The 23,750-nt window shown below is 37.1% G+C and overlaps 1 protein-coding gene across 1 annotated transcript; it reads right to left on the bottom strand.

Moving 5' to 3' along the window:
* Nucleotides 1-16,103: 16,103 nt before the first annotated feature.
* LOC104090384 (glucose-6-phosphate 1-dehydrogenase, chloroplastic) lies at nt 16,104-23,558 on the bottom strand. The gene is made up of 10 exons (XM_009595456.4): nt 23,167-23,558; nt 22,027-22,187; nt 21,805-21,899; nt 21,611-21,725; nt 17,899-18,104; nt 17,680-17,829; nt 17,480-17,600; nt 17,101-17,330; nt 16,814-17,014; nt 16,104-16,489 (listed from the first exon to the last, which is right to left on the bottom strand). The coding sequence occupies exons 1-10, from the start codon at nt 23,396-23,398 to the stop codon at nt 16,240-16,242; spliced, it is 1,761 nt and encodes a 586-aa protein (XP_009593751.1). The 5' UTR covers nt 23,399-23,558; the 3' UTR covers nt 16,104-16,239.
* Nucleotides 23,559-23,750: the final 192 nt, after the last annotated feature.

The following is a 23,750-nucleotide window of genomic DNA, read 5'->3' as shown; positions in this document are numbered from 1 at the left end:
TATTTCTCTGAACGAACAGAACTTGTGCTCTGATACTAGTTGTTAATATTCACGGTAATAAAAGTGGAATAACAACGTAGCACCGAAATACGGTAATTAACAAGAATAAAAGAGTAACAACACCGCCAAGATTTTTACGTGAAAAATCCTTTTGAATAAAAGAAAAAACCACGGCCCCGAGAGGAGCAACTGATATCACTATAGCAAGAAATTTTACACTTTGTAGGTCCGAGTAAAATACTCCAAAGATCACTACAACACTCAAAAGAAATAACCCTCTTTTGATATTCCCACCTCACTACAATATCGTTCACCCTCTATTTTTCTCACAGACTATTTTCTTATACCCTGTTTGTGAAACCTCACTCTTTATTTCTAACTCTCATATATATTTTTCCTCTCAAATTGGTGTGTAGAGATGAGAGTCGAAACTCTCCTTTTATACGCGGAGCCTCACTCTCTCACGCCTACTATATTTGACATTTTTCTCTCCCGCCTACAATGTTGACAATTCAAAAGAAACGGTGGCCGCCAATTTAGAAAAAGACTTAGAAGTTTTTATCAAATGAAGAAAGTTATCTTCTTTAAATTATGAAATGGACCCATCAGGAAGGTGACGGAGAAGAAGTAGCCGGAGATTGGACGTTTCCGGCGAGCCGGAAAAAGACATCTTCTCAGTTCCGATTACGTATTTTGTTTGAGTGCGTAATGTGGAGTCCCATTTTTGTTATTTATATAAATTAACCACGAAAGCAGACAAAATAGCAGAGAGGAAATGAAAATAGAGAAAATATAATTTAATTAAGAGAAAAAAGATTCTTGCCAACTATATTTGTCACTATTAATGCATGTCCACATTTTTTGTTAAGAAAAATGATACTCCTTCTGTTCATTTTATTTTATGGAATGGTGTTTAACAGATGTCAAGAGATGATTATATATGTTATTAGTGATAGTTGGAAAGAATAGTAAACAAATAATTAGAAAAGTATTTACCTGTAAAACGGTACAGTTGAATTTATACGTGATTTATAGTGAAGTAAATTAATTTGATCCAAAAATAATAAGTGAATTAAACAGAAATATAAGACTTAGCCTTAAAATTAAAATAGACGGCAGATATCTTGGTTCCAAGCACAGAGCTACCGGGAGCAATAAGAACAGTACAAATAAGCAGGAAAGTAAAATGTTATTGAGCTTTTGATAGAATATAGTGTACGCTTGTCAGAAAATTCGTGTCCCTTACAATGATGATAAAGCTCACTATTTATAGCTGCATCTAAGAAACAAAGTCCTAGGACTAAATTCTTCTTTAATGACAATTATGAGGGACATTGGAGGGTGTGTAACGGTAGGCAGTGAATGTCATATTCTCTGTAATGGATCATGCACTTAATATTGTAGAATATTTTTCATTGAATGCTACCGGACAACGACATTAATTTTGTTGTTATGAGTATCATTCTCTCCGGTGACAAGCGAGATCATTGCCTTCGGGTTTGGCTATCTTCTGCCTTCGATTCTACATATCGCTTTCTCATACGATCATTAAATATGAACATATTTTACCCCGTGCAAAAAGGAGTTTGGAAAAGTTAAAAATATAGTTTACCATATAGTTCAATTGCCCTTGTTCCGAAAAGAAGAAGATTATAATTCGAACAGAGGTGGACCGTAGACCTTATATTATAGGTTCAAACCTAGACCTTATATTATAGGTTCAAACCTACTAAATCCGCTACCCTCTCCTCTTCTTTTAATACAAGATAGTTGAAGTACTTGTCATTAATAAATCAAGGGGTAAGAAAAGTAATTCTGAGTCTAACTCAAACCAAAAATACTAACTCGTGATAACTCTAGGGTTAACTGTTAAAGACCCAAAAAAAAAAGACAAAATTACATTCTCCCAACCAAAAATACCCCATGCATGCATTGGATTGGACATTTAATTTGGAGTGCGAAACTGCGAATAACAAAAAAAATGATGCCTAACATTGGTAAAAATAATATATTGCAGTGTACCAATAAGGATTATAATAGAGTGGTAAATACTTTTTCATCATTAATTAAATATTTCAAATACAAGCCCTATGTAATCGCTTTTGTTAGTGAGAGTTTTACCCCAATATAGAACTCTCCTAACGTGAATCCGAATTTTGTCGAACTCCAATACGACTATAGGATATTGAATAGAAAACCAAAAAAAAAATTATAAGTGATGTAGACATGGGAAATGAGAACCGCTTTTCAGATTTCTTCTACAACGCAAGATGTTTTAACCAATCAAATTATTGAGTATATCAGTTGGTAGTAGGTGTGTTTGGTACAAACAAAAATATTTTTCGGAAAATATTTTTCAATTTTGTTATGTTTGCTTGGCTTAAATATTTTGAAAAATATTTTTCTCATGAACTCTATCCAGAGAAGGGAAAATATTTTTCAAAACTCTTTTTCAACATTCCCCATCCCCACCAACCCCCACCCTCACCCCACCCCCACCCCCACCCCCACCCACACCCCCACCCACACCCTAAATAGAAATATTATTGATAGTATTTTCATATTATGTGTTTGTTCGATATTGACTGCTATATAAACCCCCTCATTTTCCCTTCTTTAGGGGAGACTTTTGAAAAAATCGATTTCTTCACTAAAATTTTGAGGTTTTAGCTACTCTCTTTCTTGGTATTTTGTATTGTCCGGCTAAAAGACAAGGCCATTAGCATCTTGTTACTTAACCCGTTCTTGGTGCGAGCGCTGCCCTGAGTTCATCAAAACTCTTAGGAACTTTGACGCATTAGGGATCCTGAGTTTTCTGTGAAAACCTATTCTTTACTGTTCTTCGCTTAACTGGTGAGTCACTATACTTTGCAATTTTGTTCCTAGGCATCTATGGTTTGTATACATTTTCATTTCTGAGATTGGTCAGTTCAGTATGTTTTCTGGATTGCTTTTGCGTAATTCCGTTTGCTTTCCTCAACTCTTTAGGTTTCTTTAGCCTTTAGCTTCAAGCATGCCTACACCGGGTTCTATTAAGTTCTGACCAGTCAATGTGTTAGAAATTATTACTGTTTGGGACTCTTACACTTGTTAGCATCTTCTGGTGTTTAATTTAGTCTTTTGCTATCAATCTTATTACTTGAATATGCCTTACTCGCATAATTTGTACTTCTTTAGTCGACTAGTGTAGTGAGTTCAAAAGCATGGATATGCACACCCAGTATATGGCACAAGCCTGTTTCCCATCATATTCTGAATTTCTGTGGTAGCTTGCTTATCTAACATGTTTGACCCTGCTCTCTATCAATATGCCTTTAGCATGTTTAACCTCCTCCTTGATTCACCAGTAGTTATAATCTGCCTTTCTCATGTCTAAATGATGCCCTATTGCCAAATTAGCATGATTGTTTCATAACATCAAGACCTATACTTAGCACAATCTGAACCTTCTTTAGGTAAATAGTCTACTGTGTCGATGCTAGAATACCTACATGTGCTATTTAACATGAGCTTACTCTTCACTTTGTACTGAATCTCTATGATGCTTGTCTTGCATACATAATGTGTTTTAATGTTATAAGACCCTTTTCCCTCAACTATGATCTTGCTTCCCTGCTAATATGCCCCCCAGTATGTCTTAATCCCCTGTTTCTTCAGTGATTGCTTGGACTATCGTAATGTGTGCTCCCTATCATGTTCCAATGCAATCTTGCCTCCTGATGAGAATTAACATATTTTTTTTATTATACTAAGATACATGCTTAGCTTAATCCGAACCTCTTAGGTCTCAATTGGTTTAATGTCATGAGTGATAATCTATGTATATCTTGCAAACCTGTTTCTTCCCCAATTTCTTTCAATATGAGGCTATCTATGTGGTGCTTTGCTGTCCTGCTGAACCTACTGGCCTATTTGATTAATTACTCTATATGCTCAATTTGGCTATGTCTACTTTAGGATATGAATGTATCTCCTAACTTCTGTCCATTTTTCTCACTGGCAACTTATGCTATTCTGAACTCTTTATTCTAGCCGGCTGAAAGCCAAGGCTACCTAGGTTCTATTATTGGCCTCCCTAGTGTGAGCACTGCTCGGGGTCCAATTGAGACCCTTATAAACTCTGACACACCAAGGCTTAGTCTTTAGTCACTCCCTCAATCTCAAAATTGTTCCTATTCACTCTACTTCACCCTGTTATGTGTTGTGTACCTGAATTGGTTGGTTCAAGTGATGCAACACTTGGTGCCATGGTTGAGTAAACTAGTTCTGGACTTCTCTATGGATCCCTGAGTCGTGTATTGAATGTGGATCTTTGTTGAAGGCCCGGGTATGCTGTGTAAGAGCTATTGAAGGCCCAGGAAATACTGGGTATTTATTTTATTTGGGCTTGTTGTGGGCCTCTTATCGCTGTTATGTGACATTTGTATTTTTACTCCTATTTGAGCCTGTAATAACCTTTGTATAAACACTTGGGGAATTAGTAAGAAGGGGAAACAGGTATGTCTAAGTTTGCATGAAATGGTAGCCAACATGCCTATAGGATTCATGTGACTTATCCAACCTGCTATGTATATGCCTTTAATCTTGGTTGCACTGTTAGAAATCATGCCATTAGGACAAGTACACATACACACACACACGCTATCTGCTAGCAAATAAGAATTCAAATGTTGCCATTATTCTCACTGCTACGTGTTACTAGAAAACCTGCCTATAGGAATAAATGTTAATAAATTTTCCTTCAATTCACTAGAAATCATACCTATAGGATTTTGATCATTTCATTTGCTATTGTATCACATTGTTCACTAGAAATCTTGTTTATAGGACTAAGTATAAATAAAATGAGTTCTAATCATCAATTGTTAGAGATCCTGCCTATAGGAAATAATTCCTTGTTAATTGGTTAATATAGACTACTTAAACAATGTTCCTGATCGTCACTGTTAGGAAAATCTGGATAATTCTGGGGCTCTTCCCAGCAGATTCTGTTATACCCAACTGCGTAGATCACCTAGGCATCATACATATAGGATTGGTAACTTAAAACTCTTAATAATTAGCTTATAATACCCGCATGATTCTGTCTATAAGCTATATCATGTATATGAAATTACCTGCATACTTTGATCGCCTAGAAAGCATGTCTATAGGATTCTGCAGATTCATGATTGGCATATGTGTTTGCGTGCATTTATTGCTTAAGTGCGGAGGCAAACTTGAGCCCCCCTTTCCCCTTGTTGCCATATTTGAAGTCCAGTGTGTTTTGTATGTCGCCTAGTTTTATCATTTTGAGCAGCCTAAGTTTAAGTCTAGAACCACCCTAAATAGAGGTCCAATACCTCCTAGACCACAGGTATGGGGACGGGTAATGCACGCATAGGGTACGACCTATAATTGAATTAGAATGCTTTTAGGTAGCAACTTTAGCATAGTAATCGAGTAGCAGGAGATGATAGTTTGTGCCCGTTGAATAATATGAGTAACACCCCATCTTGAGGGAGTTACGAAGTATTATTTATGTTACACGGGGTGATCCTTTAGACTAAAAAACTTAGGACCCCCCTTCTTCTTTATATGTGGTTATTAGATCTAAATAGTTGTATCCTTATATTCGCACCAAGATCTGTATTAATCATGTTGTAATACAGTTCTGTGACTTCTGAACTCCCTTTGTTTATTTGATCACCTAGCTTAATCGTAATCCACATAATCTTAAGCTCAGTCGGGACCCACAATTGTGAACCTCGAGGAGTGCCTAACACCTTCTCTTTGAGGTAACTTGAGCCCTTACCCGATCTTTGGTAGCTTTGACTAGTCAAACAGAGTCATTTGCATAATAGGTGTCCTAATGCACCTTAAACCGTTGGGTGGCGACTCTCCTCTTTTAATACCCCCTTAAAAGAGTTGTCACATATCGAAACCCGATTTCGCGAGAAAAAGGGGGCGCGACACTACATTACTGGTGTGTTCAATTCATCATTAAAATTTTCAATTTGCTTAATTTTGTTCATAATTAGTTTAGTTATTTTTAGCCCTAATGTCAAAATTCATCATCATGTGAGCTTAAAATTGTATGGGTAACTTCCTATTTGTTAATTGGGCGATGGGTAAACTGTGTATCATGTCTAAATTGCCAATACCATGTCTAAATTGTGCATGAATTGAAAAACCCTAAGTGACTACCGTTTGTTTTTGAATTGTGTGGCCGCACAAGGAATTGTGCGGTCCACAGATCATTAGGCTAGGGCAAATATTGTGCAATGATTGTGCGGACCGCACTCTAAATTGTGCGGTCCGCAAAAATTTAACCGCGGCCGCAGAAAAGTGTGTGCGGCCACAGATCGATCAATTCTCTAACTTCAGAGTGTTATCATTTTGGAGCTTGCATTACATATCATAAATATAACTATAAGAAACTAATCTAGTTAATGAAATCAAAGCTAAAGCGAGAAATTAGAAAATCGCCCCAAAAAGTCTCCCCGGGCCCACGTCTCAGAATCGGGTAAGTCACAAAATACGAACACCCATTCACTCACGAGTCTAACCATATAAGAATTACTCGAATCCGACCTCAAATCGCGAAATTATAGCCTATGAAGTTTCTACCATTATCCCCCAAATTTCCTACTCAAATCCCTAATTATAAGATGAAAATAGTAATAGATTCATGAAATATAATCCAATCCGAGTTAGAACCACTTACCCCAACAATCTCCTTGAAGAAATCTCGAAAAAGCACTTCACACCGAGCTCTCAAACTCCCAAAATCGAAATGGAAAATCAACCCTCGAAATCCTATTTTCTGCCTAGTAAACTCGCTTCTGCGAGCCTTCAACCGCACCTGCGGGAAAACTATCGCAGGTGCGAAAATGACTTAAATGGCTGGGACCGCATCTGCGAGCTTTGGGCCGTACCTGCGAGCCCGCTCCTGCAGTTTGACTTCCGCATCTACGACCCTTACCCAGGCCGCCCATACCGCTCATGCGACCATCACTCCGCATCTGCGGATGCGCAGATGTGGCTCCCTTCTCTCACTTACGCTCATAGACCTTCTTGACCAAAAGCGCACTTGCACCCTTCACTCCGCACGTGCGATCCCGCACCTGCGGTCTCCCCACCGCAGGTGCAAAAACACCAGAGCTCAGATAGCTTCAGCAATTGAATAAGTCCAAAACTCAGTCTGTTAAGCATCTGAAACACACCCGAGGCCCCCGGGACCTCAACCAAACATACCAACTAGTCCTAAATTACCATACGGACTTAGTCGAGCCCTCAAATCACATCAAACAATGCTAAAAACACAAATCGCCCTCCAATTCAAACTTAATGAACTTTGAAACTTCAAACTTCTACAACCGATGCCGAAACCTACAAATCACGTCTGATTGACCTCAAATTTTGCACACAAGTCAATTTCGACATTACGGACCTATTCCAACTTCCAGAATCGGATTCCGACCCCAATATCAAAGGGTTCACTACCGGTCAAAATCTCTAAAAAATTAACTTTTGCCATTTCAAGCCTAAGTCCAAAATCACCCAACGGAGCTAACAGAACTAACGAAACGCCATTACGGAGTTGTATTTACACAGTTCTGACTACGGTCAAAATCCTAAGGCTTAACTTCCGTTTTAGGGACTAAGTGTCCCAATTCACTCTGAAACCATAACAACAAGCTCTCGGCAAGTCACATAAGCATAAAACGATACGGGGGAAGCAGTTAATAGGGGATCGAGGCTAATACACTCAAAATGACCGGCCGGGTCGTTACACTTCTGCAACTTAGACTGCCATGATATAGCTCCCCCTAAAAATGTGAACATGTATCCTGTAGTAGATTTACGATTATCAAGATCACCTGCCATAACAGCATATGTGTAGCCCTTCAAGATTAGATCAAATATTCCAAAACACAAACAATCTCCTACAGTACCTCTTAGGTACCTGAGTATCCACTTGACTGCTTCCTAATGTTCCTTTCCAGGATTTTCAAGAAATCTGCTAACAACACCAACTGCATGAGCAATATCAGGTCTGGTGCATACCATTGCATACATCAAGCTTTCGACTGTTGAAGAATAAGGAACTCTAGCCATGTTCCATGTCTCCTCCACTGTTGTAGGATACATCTTCTTGCTCAACTTTAGATGACTAGTAAGAGGTGTGCTGACTGACTTAGCATTCTTCATGTTGAAGCATTCCAGTACACGTTCAATGTATTTTTCCTGAGATAGCCATAACTTTCTGCGTGTTCGCTCTCGAACTATCTTCATACCCAGAATTTGTTGTGCTGGTCCCAAGTCCTTCATATCAAATGACTTGGACAAATCTCCTTTCAACTTTGCGATCAACCCTTTGTATTTTCCTACAATTAATATGTCATCCACATACAACAACAATATAATAAAGTTATTCTCAAAAAATCTTTTGAAGTATACACATGGATCAGAATAGGTCTTTATGTATGTTTTACTTTTCATGAATGAGTCAAACTTCATGTACCACTACCTTGGTGCCTGCTTCAATCCATAAAAACTCTTATTCAATTTGCACACCATGTGTTTCTTTCCAGCTACTTCAAATCCTTCTGGTTGCTCCATATGAATCTCCTCTTCCAAATCTCTATGAAGAAATGTAGTTTTCACATCCAACTGCTCCACTTCAAGATTTAGGCTAGCTGCTAAGCTCAAAATTGTTCGAATAGAAGTCATTTTGACAACAGGTGAGAAACTTTTGTCAAAATCAATACCTTTCTTCTGTTCGAAGCCTTTAACCACCAATCAGGTTTTGTATCTGACTAGCTTGCCATTTTCATCTTTCTTGAGTTTAAAGGCCCACTTACATTTGAGTGGTCTTTTACCCTTTGGAAGTTCAACCAGCTTGTACGTGCCATTTTTCTGCAGTGATTCTATCTCTTCTTGCATGGCTTTCATCCACTGGTTCTTTACTGTATGGGACAATACCTCCTTAAGACTTTCTGGCTCCCCCTTATCACTGATGAGGACATATTCCGTGGAAGGGTACCTGCATGACTCTACCCTTGGCCTTTCTGATCTCCTCAGAGGTTGAGGTTGTTCTTCTTCCTGAATGGGGTACTCCACTTGCTCGACATCATCATCAAGTTGCTCCCCCTGCTTAATAACCTCACCAGGTTGCCCCCTACTCGGCAAACTCGTCGATCGTACTTTCTGCACTTGTGGGATAGTTAGAAGAAGAAGAAATGGTAACAAGGTTAGGAATTATACCATTCTTGTCCCTCTCTGACATATGATCTGTAGTTCCAACTTCACTTTCTCAGAAGACTATAGCTCTGCTTCTGATAACCTTCTTTACAACATCCCACAATCTGTACCCGAACTCTTCATCTCCATATTCGATGAATATGCAGGGAACAGATTTATCATCCAGCTTTGTTCTCTGCTTTTTTGGTACATATGCAAAAGCTCTGCAACCGAACACCTTCATATGCGAGTAGGATACCTCCTTGTTGGTCCAAACTCTCTCTGGGATGTCAAACGCTAATGGAACTGATGGACTCCTATTGATCAGGTAACAGGCTGTCTGAACTGCTTCACCCCAGAATGACTTAGGCAGTTTAGTCATTCTGAGCATGCTTCTCACCTTCTCAACAATGGTGTGGTTCATCCTCTCGACTACGACATTATGCTGTGGGGTTTTAGGAACTGTCTTTTCACGTCTGATCCCATGACTTGAACAATACTCTTCAAATTCCCTTGAAGTGTACTCACCTCCATTGTCACTTCGGAGACACTTTAGCTTTCGACCTGTCTCCCTTTCTACCAGAGCATGAAACTTCTGAAAAACTTGAAACACCTGATCTTTGGTTTTCAAAATATAAACCCATAATTTTCGTGAAGCATCATCAATAAAAGTAACAAAATATTTGTTACAGCTCATAGATTCAATTTCCATTGGACCACAAGCATCAGAATATACCAAATCAAGTATATTCATTTTTCTTTCAGACGATGTTTGAAATGAGACTCTATGTTGCTTACCAAATAAACAGTAGTCACAAGGTTTTACCGTTGTACCTTTGTCATAAGAAATGAGTGATTTCCTGGTAAGAATCTGCAATCCCTTCTCGCTCATATGACCCATCCTTTTGTGCCACAAATCTGCAGAAATCTCATCTTGTGTTGCGTTCAATTCACCTTGGCATATTTCTGCATTTGTCCTGTACAAACTGCCATGAGCAACTCCCTTTGCAATCACAAATGATCCATTGGTGAGTCTCCACTTTTGATTTGCAAAATAGTTCTCGTATCCATCTCGGTCTAAAGCAATTCCTAAGATCAAGTTCATCCACAAATCAAGTACATGCCACACGTCCTTTAGAACCAATGTACATCCGACATTTGTCTTGATACAAATATCACCAATCCCTGCAATCTTTGAATAACTTGTGTTACCCATTCTTATAGTGCCAAAATCACCTGCTATATATCTGCAAAAAAAGATCTCTTACTGGTGTGGCATGGTAAAATGTTGTATCAACCACCAATTCCGACTCTGGATCTGACAAGTGCATGCATTCTTCTTCCTTATTTATAAAGAGGACAATATTATCATTGTTTTGCACCATGGCGGTTGTGTTGTCGTCATTCTTCTGGCCACTGGTTTCACCTTTGCCTTTCCTTGGATTTGGGCAATCTCTTTTGAAGTGACCTGGTTGATCACAATTGTAGCAATTTCTGACTCTTGATTTGGATCGGTTCTTGGACTTCCTACGAGCTCCGGATCTACTATAGTTGCTCGAACTCCTTTGATAACTCCTGCCTCTACCTTATGTGATGAGAGTCTGTCTTTGATTTTCAGGCCTCTTTCTCATCTTCTCATTGAATAGAAGAGCCGATGTGACGTCTTTCAACTCAATGGTAGTCTTACTGTGCAGGATGGTTGTTGTCAAATTATCGTACGAAGATGGCAACTAGTTCAATAGCAAGATGACTTTATCTTCTTCCTTGATTTTCACTACGAGGTTGGCGAGCTGTGTGATTAGTCCGTTAAACATATTTAAATGTGACAAAACACTCGTACCTTCACCCATGTGTAGGGCGTATAACTGCTTCTTCAGGTATAATTTATTTATCACCGTTGTGGACATGCATAGGCTTTCCAACCTTGTTCAAATGCCACGTGCTGTGTCTTCATCAATGATGTTATTTACCACATCACCTGATAAGTGCAACCTGATTGCACTAGCAGCCCTTTCGTCCAAGTCAGCCCAATTTTCAGCTTTCATGGTATTAGGCTTTTTGGCATCAGCATCTAATACCTTGTATAATCCTTGTTGGATGAGCAGATCCCTCGTCCTTCTTTGCCATGTTGAGAAACCGATATCTCCGTTATTGCTACCTCGTACTTTACTCCGGACATTTTTTTTCACCGAGTATAGTACTACCGACAGTGAATAGTACTTCTCTGAACGAACAGAACTTGTGCTCTGATACTAGTTGTTAATATTCACGGTAATAAAAGTGGAATAATAACGTAGCACCGAAATACGGTAATTAACAAGAATAAAAGAGTAACAACACCGCCAAGATTTTTACGTGAAAAATTCTTTTGAATAAAAGAAAAAACCACGGCCCCGAGAGGAGCAACTGATATCACTATAGCAAGGAATTTTACACTTTGTAGGTCCGAGTAAAATACTCCAAAGATCACTACAACACTCAAAAGAAATAACCCTCTTTTGATATTCCCACCTCACTACAATATCGTTCACCCTCTATTTTTCTCACAGACTATTTTCTTATACCCTGTTTGTGAAACCTCACTCTTTATTTCTAACTCTCATATATATTTTTCCTCTCAAATTGGTGTGTAGAGATGAGAGTCGAAACTCTCCTTTTATACGCGGAGCCTCACTCTCTCACGCCTACTATATTTGACATTTTTCTCTCCCGCCTACAATGTTGACAATTCAAAAAAAACGGTGGCCGCCAATTTAGAAAAAGACTTAGAAGTTTTTATCAAATGAAGAAAGTTATCTTCTTTAAATTATGAAATGGACCCATCAGGAAGGTGACGGAGAAGAAGTAGCCGGAGATTGGACGTTTCCGGCGAGCCGGAAAAAGACATCTTCTCAGTTCCGATTACGTATTTTGTTTGAGTGCGTAATGTGGAGTCCCATTTTTGTTATTTATATAAATTAACCACGAAAGCAGACAAAATAGCAGAGAGGAAATGAAAATAGAGAAAATATAATTTAATTAAGAGAAAAAAGATTCTTGCCAACTATATTTGTCACTATTAATACATGTCCACATTTTTTTGTTAAGAAAAGTGATACTCCTTCTGTTCATTTTATTTTATGGAATGGTGTTTAACAGATGTCAAGAGATGATTATATATGTTATTAGTGATAGTTGGAAAGAATAGTAAACAAATAATTAGAAAAGTATTTACCTGTAAAACGGTACAGTTGAATTTATACGTGATTTATAGTGAAGTAAATTAATTTGATCCAAAAATAATAAGTGAATTAAACAGAAATATAAGACTTAGCCTTAAAATTAAAATAGACGGCAGATATCTTGGTTCCAAGCACAGAGCTACCGGGAGCAATAAGAACAGTATAAATAAGCAGGAAAGTAAAATGTTATTGAGCTTTTGATAGAATATAGTGTACGCTTGTCAGAAAATTCGTGTCCCTTACAATGATGATAAAGCTCACTATTTATAGCTGCATCTAAGAAACAAAGTCCTAGGACTAAATTCTTCTTTAATGACAATTATGAGGGACATTGGAGGGTGTGTAACGGTAGGCAGTGAATGTCATATTCTCTGTAATGGATCATGCACTTAATGTTGTAGAATATTTTTCATTGAATGCTACCGGACAACGACATTAATTTTGTTGTTATGAGTATCATTCTCTCCGGTGACAAGCGAGATCATTGCCTTCGGGTTTGGCTATCTTCTGCCTTCGATTCTACATATCGCTTTCTCATACGATCATTAAATATGAACATATTTTACCCCGTGCAAAAAGGAGTTTGAAAAAGTTAAAAATATAGTTTACCATATAGTTCAATTGCCCTTGTTCCGAAAAAAAGAAGATTATAATTCGAACAGAGGTGGACCGTAGACCTTATATTATAGGTTCAAACCTAGACCTTATATTATAGGTTCAAACCTACTAAATCCGCTACCCTCTCCTCTTCTTTTAATACAAGATAGTTGAAGTACTTGTCATTAATAAATCAAGGGGTAAGAAAAGTAATTCTGAGTCTAACTCAAACCAAAAATACTAACTCGTGATAACTCTAGGGTTAACTGTTAAAGACCCAAAAAAAAAGACAAAATTACATTCTCCCAACCAAAAATACCCCATGCACGCATTGGATTGGACATTTAATTTGGAGTGCGAAACTGCGAATAACAAAAAAATGATGCCTAACATTGGTAAAAATAATATATTGCAGTGTACCAATAAGGATTATAATAGAGTGGTAAATACTTTTTCATCATTAATTAAATATTTCAAATACAAGCCCTATGTAATCGCTTTTGTTAGTGAGAGTTTTACCCCAATATAGAACTCTCCTAACGTGAATCCGAATTTTGTCGAACTCCAATACGACTATAGGATATTGAATAGAAAACCAAAAAAAAAATTATAAGTGATGTAGACATGGGAAATGAGAACCGCTTTTCAGATTTCTTCTACAACGCAAGATGTTTTAACCAATCAAATTATTGAGTATATCAGTTGGTAGTAGGTGTGTTTGGTACAAACAAAAATATTTTTCGGAAAATATTTTTCAATTTTGTTATGTTTGCTTGGCTTAAATGTTTTGAAAAATATTTTTCTCATGAACTCTATCCAGAGAAGGGAAAACATTTTTCAAAACTCTTTTTCAACATTCCCCATCCCCACCAACCCCCACCCTCACCCCACCCCCACCCCCACCCACACCCCCACCCACACCCTAAATAGAAATATTATTGATAGTATTTTCTTTTCATGTTATAAATAGAGTGCTTATTTTTTATTTTAACAAATGAGTATTTTCTTTTCATGATATAAAAAAGTATTTTTTTCATTTTAACAAAAAAAGTACTTTCTTTTAATGATGTAAAAAAAAATATTTTCTTTCATTTCAAAAAAATAATGTAATAAAAAATATTTTTTTTATTTCAATAAAAAAAGTATTTTTTTTTCAAGATGTAGAAAACGTAGTTTCTTTCATTTCAATAAAATGATGTAATTGATGTAGTAAAAAGTATTTTTTTTTTCGTTTCAACAAAATGAGTGACTTAGGGGACTTAGGGGAAAGGGGTGAGGAGAATAGCATAAAAAACTATTTTTCTATAATAAAAAAAATCTACTCTCTAACCAAACACTAGAAAATATTTTCCGAAAAAATTTTTTCACTCACCAACCAAACAAGGGAAAGAAAGATTAACTATCCATTTGAGCATTAATTGCTGACATCAGTTCCAAGTTGTCCATACCAGTATTTTAAAAGGCGTGGGTGTAAAGCGAGGTGTTTTATATATGCCTCAGCGAGGCGTAAGCCAATAGATATTTAATTTTTAATATTTTATAAAATAATATAATTATAATAAATATTTATAAACAGGTAAAATTGCATAAAAATTGAGAAAACTATAAATATGTGAAAAATATATATATTGCTACCCTTGTCCCTCACAGCACCACCCTTGAAGCTGAACCAAATTCTTGTGCCGCAAGTGACAACCGTTTTGGTACCCTACTATATGTTTGGCCTCCATTTCTTCTTCTCTCGTATCTGTCCATCTTTCTGATGGTGAAGGAAGAAATTATGACAATAATTGCGGTTAACAAGTTGATGGTTAACCGCGGGTCGAAGCACTAAAAGAAAAGGACCGGGAAACGCGGCGGCATAGGAACCACGGGACCCCTTACTAGTAAAGGCAAACTGGAAGTGCGCTCCTGCGCACCAGCTGAAAAGGCCCTTTCCCTTTTTAATAATATAAGGTAAGCTTTATAGCTCCAACCTAATCAAGGGGCTTTGATGCCCTTTGTATAGGTTGGGTTGCTGGATACAGGATCCTCGTAGTAGGCTGGACCAAGATCCAGCCGAGAGAGGGCAGTCTTTAGAAATAACAGGTTGGGAAAGCAAGAGAACGCTTCGCGTTTTCTTATCTACTTCCCGCCCTAGGAGTAGCACAAAAAGAGGGATTAACATTATTGACCCAATGATAAAGCACTAACACCTTCCTCGTTGGGGCTCCGCGCACTGGGAAAAGGCAGGGGCGGAGCTACAGTAGTGGGTGCGGGTTCGGGCGAACCCAGTGACTTTTTCCGGAACCCTGTATTTGTATTGAAATATTTACTAAATCTATATAAATATATACTGCCGAACCCAGTAACAAAAGGGGTCTTGGTTCAATGGTAAGGGTAGTGGGTTTGCTGGAAAAGATGGGGGTTCGATTCCCCCTGGAAGCAATATTTTATTACGCAACGGGAAACCGGCAAATGTGCTCTATCCCCACAAAAAGCTAGTCAAAATAATCTATTATACACTACTTGGAAGCACAAGTAACTTGAATCGAAAAGAATTAAGTTTTTTACATGAAAGAACAAAAAGAATGACTAACATGCAATTTAAACTTTGAACTTGCTGATATAAAAGAGAATATAGTTCTCCTTGTATTTATAAAAAAAAAATTGAATATTTGTTGAATAAAGGATTGGGAAAGACTATGAATTAGGGCGTCAATCAATAAAAAGATCTTGACTTTTAAATTTAATATATTTCAGTTTCTTTTTTTAAAAATTTTGAATAATTACCAAGCTGACTTTTGAGAATTTAGGTATTATATGAATGACTTATTCAACAAATTTTGTTTTAATTTGAAAAAGTCTTTGGAGCTTATGCCTCACTAAAAAACGCGCCTCAAACATCCGGGCGTACGCCCCGAATTGTTGGGCGCTCCTTTAGACTTTCGCCCCACGCCATCGCCTCAGGGCGTTTTTGGTTGGCCTCGCCCCGAAAACGCCTTTTAAAACACTGGTCCATACTTTGAGCATTCTTGAGAAGCTGAAACTGCAAGTAGATCAATTTAATCATCTGCAAAATGAATCAACTATCCCCCTTTTGAGAGGAAAGAAAGATTATTTCTTCTAGCCATGCTCCTCAATATTCATACATTTATAGTCAATATTTTTGAAAGTTCGCGCTCCAATTTTGGGGAGAAGATGTGGACGGATACAATCAATCATCACCTGACAGATCTCCCCAACGAACGTTGTGCTTTGCAGCTAGATAATGTGCTCCTACTGGACCCCTACTGCCATACGGATAAAGCTCTGGCGCGATCTTCTTCTCTTCTAGTTCCTTCAGCAATGGTGTAAATAGAGCCCATGCAGCATCCAGCTCATCACTTCTAATGAACAATCTTCGCTCTCCTTCTATTGCATCTAACAGAAGCCGCTCATATGCATCTGGTATTTCACCTCGATACCTTCACAAACGACCAAAAATATGGAGTAAGATAATTTTGAAGTCAATTGAAATGTCTGCCTCATGTAATCTAAAAATAATCAGCCATTATAAGTTATTCATCAGAAATAAAGAACATTGAGAAATCTGTTGCAAATTATAATCCTGGCTCTATATTAAAGAATCTGCTGCAAAGTATATTCCTGGTTCTATATCAGATGTATTTCATCGATCCCTGAAAGCATTATAGCATATATTCACAGAACAAACAGGAAATGGTGAAGTGCAAGAAAACTTAAGCAGTTATAACGTTTTAATAACTAATAGTCGAACAGTATTCTCTTACTTTGCTTTGTAAAGAAGATTAAGGTCACTCCGGTCAAGTCTCATTCCAAGACCAGGAACCTTGTTGTTAATTTTCAAATATATGGCTTCATCAGGTTGTAAGCGCAGAACTAGCTCATTTGTGGCCTTATCTAGATCAGTTCCAAAGTTCTTTTTGTACAAATTTCCAGGAACATGTCTGAACTGTACCCTGATCTCCGCCCTGCATTTTCAATGTTACAAGACTTAGGATCATTTTGTATATATAGCTGAAAATATCATTTATGGATAAAAGGACAATCCACCAACCTCCTAGTATGGAGAGCTTTTCCAGCTTTCATGAGGAAAGGAACCCCGTCCCAGCGTGCATTATTAATAAAGAGTGCAGCAGCAGAAAACGTTGGAGTGACACTACCATTTGGCACAGTTGGATCGTCTGTATAAGCTGGATATAACTTACCACCCTTGCTATGACCTTTATACTGGCCAAGTACCACATCTTCAAGTTGCAATGGCCTCATTGACCTTAAAACTTTAACCTGAACCACCAAAACAGTCAGATCTAATTATGGACCATGTTTATTATATGATCTTGCAAAGTATTATTTCTGTTTATATTCACTTGGAGGATCTCTGTTTTTGTGTAATGCAGGATTATGAGAATGGTTTGCGGCAAACATCTGGATACCTTTTCATTTCTGATGTCCTCAGCATCCATGCTGACCGGTGTTTCCATAGCAAACAATGCTAATATTTGAAGGAGATGATTTTGCATTATATCTCGGATGATGCCGTAATTGTCAAAGTACCTGAGCCAAAAGAGCAATAAGTTAGAGATCCAACTCCAACAGAATTTTTAAGTAGCTGTAGCAGAGTAATGAACCTCACCCTCCTCGTCCCTCGGTACCAAAATCCTCCGAAAATATGAATTGGACATTGCGGATGTAGTTTCTGGACCACAGAGGCTCAAAGACAAGATTCGAGAAACGAAGAACGGAGAGATTCTCAACAAGTTCCTTTCCCAAGTAATGGTCAATTCTGAAAGAAAACCAACATAATCAAACTTCAAACCACGTTTATCCACAAAGAAAATGCAGTTAATCTTACCGGAATATTTGCTCCTCAGTTAGGTACTTCTTTAGGCATCTGGTCAGCTCGCTAGATGATTCTAAGTCACGACCAAACGGTTTCTCAACAATGACCCTTGTCCACCCACTTGTTGAAGAAGCTTTAAGACTTGCACATCTCACCACATCCACGAATATATTTGGAGGTATTGATAAGTAAAACAACCTATTAGCAACCCTACAACCCTAAAATGTGATCACATGATCAGCATTCACAATCAGCTTTGTATCATTCATCTGAACAGAGCATCACTATGATATATGTTACATACTGGGCCTTTCGCTGCTAGATTAAACATTGCTCCAATATAGGCATTACATATGAGCAGTGATGGTTGTATTGGTAGAAAAAAAGACATGACACGTAGACTATCAACAAGCTGATGGAGCATAACACATGAAACATCGATGTAAGGACAAGTGGCACTCTTAATTAGACGAATTAAAGAATGCAGAAAAGGCACGAGTGAAACACCCACGGGGTTGCATTAAGGAAAGAACCAGACCAGACAGCTATTAAAAGAGAAACAGGAGCGAAATGAATGAAGGATGCAAAGAAGAGAAGATACACGAACTTGATGTAAATAAGGAAGGGAAATCGGTACAGTTACAAGGAATCTTTAGTCATAAATGTATCTGTTACGGTAATATATGGTAATGGGCAATCAATACAATTAATGCCATTAGTGAGCCCAAATTAAGAATGGGAACCGTTATAATTGTATGCTCCTATATAAGGACAGAAATCTCATTTGTAATGGCAGGTGACGATTATTATTGAAATCCACACTATTATAGTATTATTCTTTGCTTATTTCTCCAAGCTTTAAGCCTTAATTTGGGGAGTGATTATTAGTTCATTTCTTATTTTCCTTTGTCAATCATTTCCATTCTTTGATCTATTCTTCCAAAATTGTTGGGAAAGTGAAGTAAGTCTTGGTTATTAGTAACCCGATTTCTTCTAGATATTGACTTTGACCGAGAAATTTATTTTTGGTTAAACAATGGTATGATAGTTTCTATCAGCCATAGGAGTTATATCTCACTTTCTAGTTTACTGGAATATCTGATTTGAGAAATGCAATTGAAGAATAAAGTTCCCATTCCCATTCCATTCCACTCTACAATGGATTCCCATTCCAGATTCTTTTCAATAAAATGCAAGAATAAAGTTCGTTACCTTTACTTCACGTTCTTATTGAAGCTGAATTTTAAGTCTCTTTCTTACTCAAAATCTTCTTCATTTACTATATTTGATGTGTGCATGCTAGGATCTCGTATGAAAGGGATGGTAGCATGAGTAAATTAATCATCTAACATATGCAAATTGTGTACTTCTTACTAATAGTTGATTAGCATATTGAACTAAGAAATGTTCTGGAAGTTCCCCTGTAACTCTCTTGTCACCTCTTTAGATGAAAATAGTCTCGTTTTAGGTTATTCCAGATTCTTCAACTTAAAAAGTATTGTAAAATTAGCATCAGTCAACCAAGGAAACTAAGGTTTTATTTTTTTATTTCGTACATATGTATGCATATACATATTTTCCCGGAGTCAAACTTTTCACATATTTCTCCATGTTCAGACTTTTCCATTGTTGGAACTAAACCTGTTTAACGGGCCGGGCTGACCCGTTTCCGGGCCGGCCCGAACCGGTAGTAACCCGGACCGGCAGTTAAGGGGCCGGGTGGGCTGGGTTAGGGGGGTTGGTCTGTGTAAAAAAAACAATTCCGGTTAACCGGACCGGTCAAACCCGGTCAAGGAAAATCACTGTTGAACCGGTTAACTGGCCCAGCCCGGCCCGGTTCAACAGTGATTTTCTGTTTATTTTTTTTTTTAAATTCATTTGACCATTGGTAACGGTCAGCTTCCAATTTGACCGTTGCCCCATGGATATTTTGCAAGAATAACTCTTTTTTGGGTAATTATTTTAAAAAATAACACTTTTAGTAATTACTAATTTAGCCCTTTGAAAAACTATAAAGTATAAATACATTCCCTCTTCTTCATTTCTTCACTCATCTTTCATTTCTCAAACTCAAATTCTCAATTCAAGTTAAATCATGCCCCGTGATTCTAGAGTGCACTCATATGTTTGGAAACACTTTGAGGTGGTAGAAGAAAATGAAAAAGTTCACAAAGTAAAGTGCAAGAACTGTGGTCGAGTCTTAAATCTTCGTCGAAAGTGGGAGGGCACATGCTGTTTAAGGAGGCATATGAAGAGTTGCCTTGAGCGTCCTCCAGAAATTCGTATTTAAGATTTTAAGTTGATTTGAGACAATTTGTGTTATTTTAAAATTATTAGACGTATTATGCTTAATGTTTTAGTTTGTTAGATTAATTTGAAGTATTATTATGCAATGAAAATTTGAAATGAAACTATGAAAGCCTTTGAATTTAACACTCCAGAACATGGCCAAGAAGGTCATATTGATTATGAAGAACTTACTAAGTCAATGCAAAACCTTTGAAGTTATACATTTATATTTAATAATTAAACTTTGAATTTACTCTTTTTTCATTAATTTAGTTGTTGTTAAATGTAAACTTTAATTTGCAAGTTTGAAAGTGCAATTTTATTCTATCTTCATTGTATTCTATTATCTTAAATTCTTAATGAAATATTCAAATATAAGAATTTTAAAGTCTTTGCATCCTTTATTCAAACACTCTTTTTATAAGATAGTTTTTTTGTTTTATATTGTTACTTTAGTTATACAAAAAAAAAAATCGGCCCGGCCCGGCCCCTTAAGCCCGGAACCGTTCCGGTTCAATTTTTGACCGGATGGGGGCGGACCCGTTAAGCCCGGTTGGTATAACCCGGAACCCGGCCGGGCCCACCCGTTTGTCACCTTTAATTGGAACATAAAAAAGTCATCCTACTTTTCCTCCTAAATCAAAATGTGTGATAAAGGGAGAGTGCATTAACTGTTGCATCTGATTTAGCTTTCACTTAATCCATGTATTTTCAGTCACCTAACATCTCCCACTTAGTTGACTAGCATCAGATCATTATAAATCCTTCATATAATCACTTTACATTGACATACAATGTCATAACAAAACCTAGATGTGCTTATGCCATAGCATATTGTAGTCAATGATATCTAGCTCCACCTTTAGCGAAGGATTATTTACCTCAAACTTCAATGCACCAGTTAATCACTCCGAATATCTTGCCAAAAATATTTTAAACATCAGAGAAACCACTAATGTCACATTATGCCTATAAATGTTTCCGTTTCTTATCTGGAAAGTATGTACCTTACTCCTTGGGAGCAACAGGAAGTTGCGTTCAAGGGGTCACAGTTGGTGATATTCAGTGGCCACACAAATTAATGGACAATGTCGTTATCTGACATAGAGAATACTTTAAAGATGTGGGAGACTTGTCAAGAATTAAAATCCCAGTATTAGAAAAATATTAAACTAATTAAGATGATTAATAACTGATACAGATAAGAGGTAAAGATGTCATTCAATTCACTGTCATAGTTTCTTATTAGACATGGAGAAATGGACTGCTGACAGTGTACAGGCTTCCACAGAAAGTTATCACAAAAATGCTTGCATAAATTTATCGCCCCAAGTTTTGGAAGTTCTTATGAAAAGTATCATTTATATGCTCATTCAGGTAGATATGTGTTATCCGACAATGTATGAACACCAATAAGTAGAGACACATCCATTACCTCTTTTTCCTTTAATTTGTAATCCAGTTCTGCAAAATCATCCTCAGAATTGTACTGACCCGAATGATAAAAGCATCTTTCCAGAAAGTGGTCCATTTTGGCCTCGCAGTTCTCTCTGCATAGATTCCATCAGCTCCAAAACCATAAACACGGCAAATATTTGCATGTTAAAGGGACTTGACATGATGACATACCTCTGATCAATTCTACAAGTTAAGGTCTTACTGATCATATTTCTCAGCTCTTCATCACTCATTTTTGTTCGTGAATAACCAAAAACTATAAAATTCTGAAACATACAAGCAAAGACACATTATGAGCTACTTAAGATGGCTCTGCTAATTAATCTAAGCTCCGTTTTGTTTTTGTGTGTGATTAGTAGATAACATTATATAGTTGGAGATATGAAATTTAACCTCAGGCAGACAATCTTCATAAAAAAGAGCAAATAAAGCTGGAAAAATCTTCTTCTTGGCTAGGTCACCTGAAGCTCCAATAACAGTTATGCTGACAGTTGTCTCTACGTTTTCTAAATCTGTCAAAGGCACTTGCTCTGGCATAAATTTTGAAGCCGAACCTATATACATACACGTCAGGGATTTGGCATTTAAATTAACCAAAGGAAATATAAAGCATAAAATGATGTAAAGAACAAACCAAAGGAGATATAAAGCAGAAAATGATGTAAAGAACAAACCGCAGTTGGTGGATGGAGGTGAGCTATCATCAAGAACTAGAATTTCAAGATCATCCATTTTTAATTTACAATCGAAAAGCAAAAAAAGAATGCCTACAAGAGGTTTTGAAAACCTTAAACAAGATATTTTACTTTTACTACAAGTCCATCTATGGTTTATCAATGCAAAGAGCAGAAACTATTGAGTGAACAGAAAGGAAACTTTCCAAAGTTCTACAACACCATATATCTAATAGGATAAATGGTTTTTTTTTTCCTCTCTTTAATTTTTGGGTCCAACTCAATTATTGAGGAAGTTAAGCTTTTGGGATACTTTAGTAAAAAATGGCAGCCCGGTGCACTAAGCTTCCGCTATGCGCGGGGTCCGGAAAAGGGCCAGAACCACAAGGCTCTATTGTACGCAGCCTTACCATGCATTTCTACAAGAGGTTGTTTCCACGGCTTGAACCTGTGACCTCCAGGTCACATGGCAGCAACTTTACCAGCTACGCCAAGGCTCCCCTTCTTTTGGATACTTTAGTACAGTACATAAATTGGTTTTAACACCCACTAATTTTGGATTAAACTGGATATGTCTTCTATAGTTCTATTCCAAGTCAAGCTGCACTTTTAAACTTAAAGAGTTAAGCAAACATAAAGAAAATCCTTAACCAGCATATCAAGAAAAGAATTTCAGCTATGGGTAAAGGGCAAGGTAAGTATTAAAAGTAAGTAAAACTACAAAGTCAGAGTTTACCAAATTACCCAACTAAATATATGATAAGCAATACATCAAACACTTGGAAGAAGATTAACTGAGCTAATAAAGAAATAGTACTAAATGCTAAAGACTGCATTTTTAAATGAAGATCAAACTCACCATCCAGCAAAGACACAGCATTTAGAGCAAACCCATTTGAGGACATGATCTCAAAATGCTTTCTTGATTGGATTCTTGATGAGTAAATTCCAGATACCCATTTAAGGGAATGGGCTTTAAATGGTAAAATATTAAACTTTCTGCAAAAATTATGTGTCCCATTATGGAAAGTACAAGGAGAAGTTGCAACTGAGGATGAAGAAGAAGGGTTCAATTGCAACTGCCCACCCATGCAGTTTTTTTACAAGATTTTTTAGCTTCCTTAATGTGAAAAAATAAAAAGAAAATGAGTTTATCCAATTGCAAAGTATTTATCTGAGGATATTATTTGGATATTGACAGATTCTTTGTCAATTGAAATATTTGATGAATTTAGCAGGAAATATCTGAATGCTGGCCCTTAAGTTCCCTTAAAGGCATTAGTAAACTGAAGTCCGCACCTTTCAAATGCCTCATCCTTTATATGAGGTCCATATTTTTTCCCCACAAGTTTATTATTATTTTCTTTAAAATATACCACCAGTCTTAAAATGTTGTTAAATATACACTTAAATAAACTAGAAATAAACCTCAACCAATTGAAG

The sequence above is a fragment of the Nicotiana tomentosiformis genome, chromosome 7, assembly GCF_000390325.3.
Source record: "Nicotiana tomentosiformis chromosome 7, ASM39032v3, whole genome shotgun sequence".
NCBI lineage: Eukaryota > Viridiplantae > Streptophyta > Magnoliopsida > Solanales > Solanaceae > Nicotiana > Nicotiana tomentosiformis.
This window is presented reverse-complemented; position numbering and strand designations above follow the sequence as displayed.